The following is an 8,296-nucleotide window of genomic DNA, read 5'->3' on the forward strand; positions in this document are numbered from 1 at the left end:
GAACTTTCACCTCAAAATCTTTCTAAGCAAAGTGTGAATAGGATTTTTACTCCCTTTGTACAGTATTCTGAGAAATGCAAATAAAGGACAATGTGTTCCTATTTCCCCAGAGTCTGGCCTCTGCTTCCTGGAAGGCTCTGGAGGAGGGGCGGGGGGAGGGCAGTGTGGCGCATGGGTCCAACCCTCTGCCTGGACGGTAGGAGGGCCCCTGGGACCAGGAGAACAGGGTGAAGGGGCTGGTGGCGAGCTAGCCGAGGCAGCAAGCTGGCCAGAGTGCAGCACTCTGCTCTGGGACTTTGCCTGGCTGGTCCTTAGACAACTTACGCCTTTGGGCTTGGTTGGCTGAGCCAGGCCGGGCTGGCAGAGGGAGAGTTTGTGCCACAGCCAGGGAGGGTGTCAGTTCAGCCATAGCTTCATAAAGAAGCCAGAGTCCCAAGGGGTGCCCAGTCCTTTCCTCTGAATTCCTCCCCCTGAATTCCTGTCACTTCCCCTGCCTTGGAGGGCGGCTTCTCCCCTTGGTCTCTCTGTCCTCAGAGGAAACTTCCTGCTTCCTCCTCCCTCCACAAGCATGAGTGGGAGGGAAGAGGACGTGAGGCTCACCTGCCAGGGAGGGGCCTTTACAGCCTGTTCTGTGCAGTATAATCTGTGTCTGTCTGTCTATCTCCCACCTTCCTGCTCCCTGGGTCCTTGAGGAGGGAAGAGTCAGTTTCTTACCTTTGACCTGTTGTCCAGCCATAATGTGGCTTATCTAAAACTCTGAGAGGTGGGGCACCTAGCTCTCCAGTTCTTTTTTTTTTTTTTTTTTTTTTTTTCAGTTCCCATATTATATAGTCCCAAGACACAGTGGCCAGGAACTGTGCAGAGACCTTACACAGAGGGGATTCTTACAACCTCCAGTTTTGGTGAGTAGCTGAGGACAAAAACGAGGTGTGTGGCCCCTGAGATGGATCCGTAGGCCCTGGGCACACCCTTTCCATAATCCCAGAGGGATTCCTAGGTGGAGAATGAGTTGAGAGTTGATCACCATGACGGGGGCAGGAGCAGAGAAGGGAACATGGGTGAGGGGTGAACAGGTGCCTGCGTCAGCCAGAAGGGAATTAGGGGAAGGTAGCCAGGAAGCCTGTGGGGTGTGGTCTGGCCTCAGGAGGGTGGCAGAGGAGCCTGAAGAAAGGGGAAAAGATCTGAAAAGGAAGGAGAGGCAGAGTGACTGATGGAAGAGGAGAGAGTAGGAAGGATTTGGAGGGAAGAGAGCCTGAGGGCTGCAACGTGGTGGGGATCAAAGAGCTGCTGCTGATGAGAAATGAGGAGGGGCAGCCGTGTCAGGCTGGACTGGTGGTGGGCCTATGGAAGGTCCTGCAGGGCTGGCGAGTGGGGAGGCACAGGGGCCAAAAGTAGGCCAGGGAGAGGGTGAAGCAGAGAGTGGGTGGCGGGAGATGTCCCAGGTAAGGTTTTGGGATTCATTTGCTTTTAGCAAGTATGGGGGGATCCTTCAGAAGGTGACTGGAAACGGAGGAGATAGGACTTGGGGGTGGGGGGCTGTCCAGGATATCCAGCTGCAAGCCACTGTTTAAGTATAAAAGTAGGGTACTACCCTTTCTGTTTCCTTCTGAGACCAGTTTATCACCATCTTACTGGGAAACGGTGGGTAGGGGCACCCATCCAACTGCCTTCAGAACAGGAAGGGAGGGAGGCCCAGAAGTCAGAGCCAAGGGAAGAAGTCGTCTGTTGGGGTTGGTAACGTGAGGTCTGCACCCAAGCCCTTCATCTCTTCCTGGTTCCTCTGTTTATCAGCACTGGTAAGGTTTGGGGATGGTGGGCCTGCCTTCCCACCCATCAGGTCCCTCTGAGCAAGGGGCAACTCTGCTGTGGGAGACTCAGAAAACAGGTCTCACTTTCCTTTTGGGGCAATCGCCATTCCAGCTTTCCTCCAGAAGGGTTCTACCAGCCATGAGGAGAGTCTGGCATTTGTGATGATCATTCCATCTGTGTAGTAAATGCCACACCTTCTAGAAACAGGGAAGCCAAATCATTCCAAGTTCTGATTGGCCTAGAACTTTTGGATCGGCCAAAAATAGAAGATCAAAAAACCTGAACCAATATCCCCCTGCCCCCAAACTTCAATTGGCTTCCTATCCCCAGTTGGTCCAGGCACAATGCCCACGGTATTTGAGTCAATCTCAAGAGCTGTGGTTAAAGAGATAGACACCAGTGGAGAGACGATTGCCGTCAGAAGCCTCAGCGATGCTGACAAATTCCACTGCTCCTATCTGGTGAAGAAGAGGAGACGTTTCTTTGGATACCAGTATGACAAGACAAACCTCACCCTGAAGGACATCCTGGAGTGTGAAGTACCATTTGATATGGTGGTTCCTGAGTTGCAAGGTCAGTATGAGGTGGTGAGAGACTTTGCCCACTCCTACTCTACCCCTCTCTCAGGGCCCCATTGCTATCAACCAGGTCAGCCAGTCAAAGAAACCGTGGAATTTGTATATACACATCCGTACACCTCAACTTAAGAAATGTTCAAGAGAGCTGCATGGGGAGAAGGGAATAGGGGAAGTGTCAGTCTGTTTTTCTTGGAAACTATGCCTAAATATTCTTTTTTCCTACTTTTTCCCTTTGTAAATAATTCGCTTTTAAATTAGCTAAGGTCTTCTCATGTGTTTATAAAATTAATCATTTAAACGTATAAATAAACGGAAACAATTTGCTTAGTGGTTAAGAAAGGACTCAGGCTTTAGAACTGGGGGACATCTGACTTCAAAACCTGGCTCCGCCACACTTATCAGCTGGGTAACCTCTGAACAAGTTGCTTTCTCCATGCTTGTTTCCTCATCTGTCAACTTGAGAAGACTGTTGCAAGAATCAAATGAGGTAAATTACGTAAATCATTTACCACTGTGCCTGCAAGAAGGAGCATTCAATCAAAGTTCGCCCCAGACTTTCAGCTGGTGGCAGTTATTATTATTAGCCCTTCCTGTTCCCTGGGGATGACGGTTGAATGGGAAGTTGCCGGTCAGCAGAACTCTGTAAGGGTTCAGAGGCCTTAGGAGAGAAGTCTGTCCCATTCCCCTGCTTCCAAGCTCAGCGGTTCCCAATTCTTGGGGTTTCTTGGGTTTCAGAAGCCCCAGGAGAGGTGTCAATGAACCTTCTCTTGGAGACTTTATTACGGCGTCTCACGCCTCATGGTGAGGAGTTTTACAACCCAGATATCTCTACCAAAATCCTTTTGGTTCTCCCCAAGAGATGGAAAAGAATTCTAACACCACCACTGTATAGTTACCTGCCACGTATGACTGTTATGTGATCCAGAACAGTACCCAGATTGCTCAGAGGTGGTGGGCTTTTCCGCAAGTGGAGTTTAGTTCAGCAAGCAAGCAGCTTTAGGAAAATTTCAGATTAACGTTTTTCAAAGACTCTGAGTCGATTTTCTGAAAATTGAGTTGCCAAGAGTCAATTTACTAAAAGCTAGTTCTCAAAAAAATAAAAATCAGGGACTTCCCTAGTGGTCCAGTAGATAGGACTCTGAACTTCCACTGCAGGGGGCACAGGTTCGAGCCCTTGTAGGGGAACGAAGGTCCTGCGTGCTGCTCAGTGTGGCCACCGCCCGTCAAAAAAAAATCAGACAAGTTCTTTGAAAAAAAAAAAACAAAACTTTAAAGCAGGACTAGGATGTTTTGCAATGATCATATTATTCTCCAGGGGCAGGGGCAAGTTTAATTATGGAAAATTGATGAGGTTAACTTCCTTTAAGGGAAATTCTATCTGTTTGTATAAAAAATTCAAAGACAGAGGTGAAACCAAACTTTAAAAAAATTCTTAAGAATGAGGTGAGCTGATCATTTAAATTGAATTTGACCTGCTTCTTTTTGAAACATTATTATTTTAAACTATTTGGTGTGGATGGTGTACATAGGTTTTTTAAAAATTAAAGTCCATTACCTGATGTGAAGAGCCAACTCATGGGAAAAGGCCCTGATGCTGGGAAAGACTGAAGGCAGGAGGAGAAGAGGGTGACATAGGATGAGATGGTTGGAAGGCATCACCGACTCGATGGACATGAGTTTGAGCAAGCTCTGGGAGATAGTGAAGGACAGGGAAGCCTGACGTGCTGTGGTCTATGGGGCCGCAAAGAGTCAGACAGGACTGAGTGACTGAACAGCAACAAAGTTATACTCAGATTTCTTTAGTTTTATTCAGATATCTTTGGTTTTCATCTAGTGTCCTTTTGCTGTTCCAGGATCCCATCCAGGACATCGTGTTACATTTAGCTGTCGCGTCTCCTTAGGCTCCTCTTGGCTGTGACAGCGCCTCAGACTTTCCTTGTTTTTAACGGCCTTGATGGTTTTGAGGAGTACTAGTCAGGCATATTATAGGATGCCTCTCTACTGAGATTTGTCTGATTTTTTTTGTCTCTTAGACCTAGGAAATGAGTTTGGGGGCCGGGGAAAAATTACAAAGGTAAAGTACTATTCTCACCACATCATGTCAAGGGTTTGCTGCTGTTGTTGCTTACCCACTGGGCTCCTCCATCCATGGGATTTCCAGGTAAGAATACTGGAGTAGATTGCCATTTCCTTTTCTAGGGGACCTTCCTGATTCTGGGATCAAACCTGCATCTGCTGCATTGCCGGAGGATTCTTTGCCACTGAGCCACCTGGGAAACCCTCATAACAAGGGTACATATTGTCAACAAGACTTATCACTATTGATATTGACCTTGGTCACCTGGCTGAGGTAGTACCTGTCAGGTCTCTCCATTGTCACGTTATTCTTCTGCACTGCCCCTCTCCATACTGTGTGGGCTCTGTTGCATGGCTTGTGGGATCTAGTTCCCCAGCCAGGGATCAAACCCGTACTCTCTGCAGTGGAAATACGGAGTCCTAACTATTGGACCAGGGAGTCCTCCCATACTGTAGCCTTTGTGTGCATGAGGTTTGATTTTTCTTTCTTTCTGATAAAGTACACCAAATTTTACGTTACTCAAGAAACAAATGGGCCCTGAGACATTAGCGTCACACACACAGGACTGATTTCAGGCATTGTTTCTAGGTCTGGCATGTTTCCACCAGTTTCAAAATGCATTTTTTTCTCTAGAAATCCAGGCCCACCCCTAAAATGCAGCAGTAGATGCTCTCCTGCCTCTGTAGGCTCAGAACGGGGAGGTCTGAGAGAAAGGCACTCAGCTTGGCAGCATCTCCACACACTCACCACTAACTCTGGGGCAGCAACTCGGACTCCAGGCCCTTATGCAAGGCCTTATGTAAGGCTGGGCAGAGTCCATGTCCCTGGGCAACTTTCCAGAGTTGCCTTACTTTACACCTGTTCAGGTCACACAAACACACAGAGTGAACTCTGCTTAATTTTTATTTCCCAAAGGTTGTGTTCATTCCCTCAGTCATGTCCAACTCTTTGTGACCCCATGGTCTATAGCCCTCCTGGCTCCTCTGTCCATTATTCTCCAGGGAAGAATACTGGAGTGAGTTGCCATTTCCTACTCCAGGGGATCTTCCCGACCCAGGGATTGAACCTGAGTTTCTTATTGTCTCCTCTGTTGGCAGGTGGGTTCTTTACCACTACCGCCAGCTGGGAAGCCAGGTGGTCAGGGGCTCCTGATTCTTTCGCTTTACTTTTCTTTGTTTCATTTCAGCCTCTCAAATGGTTTAATAGGACTAGCTCACATTTATTGAGCATTTAGCAGTGTGTTAAGTGCTTAGCTGCATGATTTAATCTCCTCAAGCACTGGAAGTAGGTACTATGAATATTCTCCTTGTATAGATGAGGAAACAGATTCAGAGGTAAAGTGACTCACCCAAGGTCATTTGGTAAGACTGTGGCAGAGTGGGCTCCAACCATGGTAACTTCCAGGGAGAACAGCATTGGCTGGAGAACCATGGCTGGAAGACTTGCTCAGAAGAGAAGAGGATCATGAGGGGAGCCCAGGATGGGGCGCATCAGCAAGGATCTTATAGAGAGAGAGTTTTGGGTCAGCCTCAGTGAAAATAACGACATTGTGACCTTACCTTTCTCTTTCCAGGTCAAGGTGATAACTTTGAAATTCTGGACGTCGTAGACTCAAAGGGAAGTTTGGCAGTGAAATTTCACCCCCAAATGACATTTAAAATAGCATTCCACATTTTCCAGGAGAAGAATATCAAGTTAGAAAAGAGCGAGATACCCCAGGAATTCCTGGATTCCCTTAAGAACAAGTGAGGCTGGAGGTGGGCAGTAAAGGGGAAGAAGAGAGGGAGAAGCCCATATTTTGGGGCACCTAGGCCATCGGAGGTGGGGAGCCCTGGCTGGTGCTGCCTCCCACTCCCTACTCCCAGTACCCCTCGCCCCTGCAACCCAGTCCTTACTCAAGCATGCCCTCCTCTTCTCCAGCCTTTGCAAGCCTTCTCATTTGTCCAGAACCAGCCTCCAGGAGCCCTTCTTCTGAGGTCCCCAATTCACTTACTTTCCTGCTGTTCTCCAGGGTAACTGATGACTCTGACTTGGCGTAAACTGGGTGGTTTCGAGACCACTCTCCTCTGTTTTCTTAAACCGTGTTGCCCAAATCTTCATTTTGTGCTTGTTTCACTTTGCTTTATGGCAAGTCAGTGGTTTCCATGTACCTGTCCCTCACTGCAATAAGAACAACCTGTTACCAGGGACCGTCTTTACTAACCTCTCTGTTTATCCCCAGCACATGGTAAGTACTCAAGAAGAGAGATGAGGTGAAGCACAGTGAAATCAAAGCACCCCGGTTGAACATTTCCTGCACAGGAAGTGCCATCACCCCACCCCACCAGGGTTGCACCCATCAAGTGCTACAGACATTCTAATAGCTGAGGGCATGGTCCTTCCAAGGGACTCCACCAGCCTTCCCCCTCAGCAGTTATGTTGTGGCTGGTATTGGTGTCTTCTCCCCTAGCTGGAATTGTTGGAAAGTGTGGATGGTTCAGGGAAAGGGCCCCTCTGTTTTCCCGGGCTAGCCCTCCCCCAGCAGGGTGGATGCCTTTTGTTTCCCCTTTTTAATTAAGAACTGAAAGGCTTACAGTGAAATTGTACTGGTCCTTTGACCTGGTCCTACCACCACAGTCCTGCTGGGGAGGGGCCTTTGCTGAGGGAACTCTTTTTTTTTCTAGAATGCATTGTTTCTAGGGTGAGGCTATGTTGAGTGTATAAATAGAGTTGTGTGGGGGCAGGTAGGTAAAGGAAGGTCACCAGAGGCAAGGATGTAGGTAGGTCTTTTGACTGCAAATACCAGGAGTTCCATCAGGCTGTTTTAAGTCACAAAATGAATTTCCTTGTGTGTTGGTCGCTCAGTCATGTCTGACTGCGACTCCATGGATTGTAGCCTGCCAGGCTGCTCTGTCCATGGGATTTCCCAGGCAAGAATACTGGAGTGGGTTGCCATTTCCTTCTCCAGAGGATCTTCCTGACCCAGGGATTGAACCCAGGTCTTGTGCATTGCAGGTGGATGCTTTACCCTCTGAGCTACTAGGGAAGCCCACGAATTCCCTTATGGAATCAGAAATGGCACATGGACCCCAAAGGTGGACAATGCGCAACCAGGTCCCAGAGACCCATGTAGGGAGCTGGGACCGCTTCTGAGAGAAGGGGCTGCTGTGGACTGGGCACATGCCCATCTCAGTGCTGTGAGAAGGGCACAAGCTTGGGACTTACACAGACCGGGGTTTGAATCCCAGCTCTGTGCTTATTTGCTGTGTGACCTTGGACCATTCGTGACCTGTCTCTAAGCCTCAGTTTCACATGAAAAACAGATGCAAGCCTGCCGATATCATAGGGGTGTGGAGAGGATTAAGTGAAATGACGTGTGAAGTATTTCACTGTGCTGGCATACTCTAATCTTCCAGAGATGCTAGTGGGTTCCCTTCCCACTTTGTACCCCCTTCCCCCTCCATGGTGGGTTAAGTGAACTCTGACAGGGGTTCCATGTTCCTTGGTTTTCCGGCCTCGGGAGCACTTACTCTCAAATAGAGAGTAACTGGTGGGGAGGGAGAAATGTGCCTAGGAGGTGGGGCCCCACTCATTCCCCCTTTATTCCCTCCAGGAAGCTGAAGAAGGAACTGCCTCCTTCATTCCAATCAATCCAGGCGAAGAGAGAAGACCTGTATCTAGTGACAGAAACTCTGAAGACAAAAAGGACTGAAACCCTGAAATATGAAACGCAATTTGGTTTTCAGATCCTGTTGAAAATGTTTGGTTTCCAATGTAAACACAAGGTTAGGATCTCTGGAGACAGGGACTGTGGGCGAGCCAGCTTGGCTCACACACTGCAGGTCAAGGGCTG

The 8,296-nt window shown here is 48.5% G+C and overlaps 1 protein-coding gene across 9 annotated transcripts in view; it reads left to right on the plus strand.

Annotated features, from left to right (window-relative positions):
- Positions 1-6: 6 nt before the first annotated feature.
- Positions 7-8,296, plus strand: part of GSDMB (gasdermin B) — a 26,065-nt gene continuing 17,775 nt past the window's right edge. For 2 of the 9 annotated variants that reach the window (XM_010842635.1, XM_010842641.1), the window contains exons 1-6: positions 7-1,796; positions 2,140-2,382; positions 4,587-4,679; positions 6,038-6,209; positions 6,686-6,691; positions 8,057-8,228. In XM_010842635.1, the coding sequence (XP_010840937.1) occupies positions 2,154-2,382; positions 4,587-4,679; positions 6,038-6,209; positions 6,686-6,691; positions 8,057-8,228 (672 nt within the window). In that variant the 5' untranslated portion in view covers positions 7-1,796; positions 2,140-2,153. The remainder of the gene's footprint in view (positions 1,797-2,139; positions 2,383-4,586; positions 4,680-6,037; positions 6,210-6,685; positions 6,692-8,056; positions 8,229-8,296) is intronic. The other 7 variants (XM_010842640.1, XM_010842642.1, XM_010842637.1 and 4 more) reach the window with 6 other exon arrangements.

This window comes from Bison bison, unplaced genomic scaffold (genome assembly GCF_000754665.1).
Source record: "Bison bison bison isolate TAMUID 2011002044 unplaced genomic scaffold, Bison_UMD1.0 scf7180017864180, whole genome shotgun sequence".
NCBI classification, from domain to species: domain Eukaryota; kingdom Metazoa; phylum Chordata; class Mammalia; order Artiodactyla; family Bovidae; genus Bison; species Bison bison.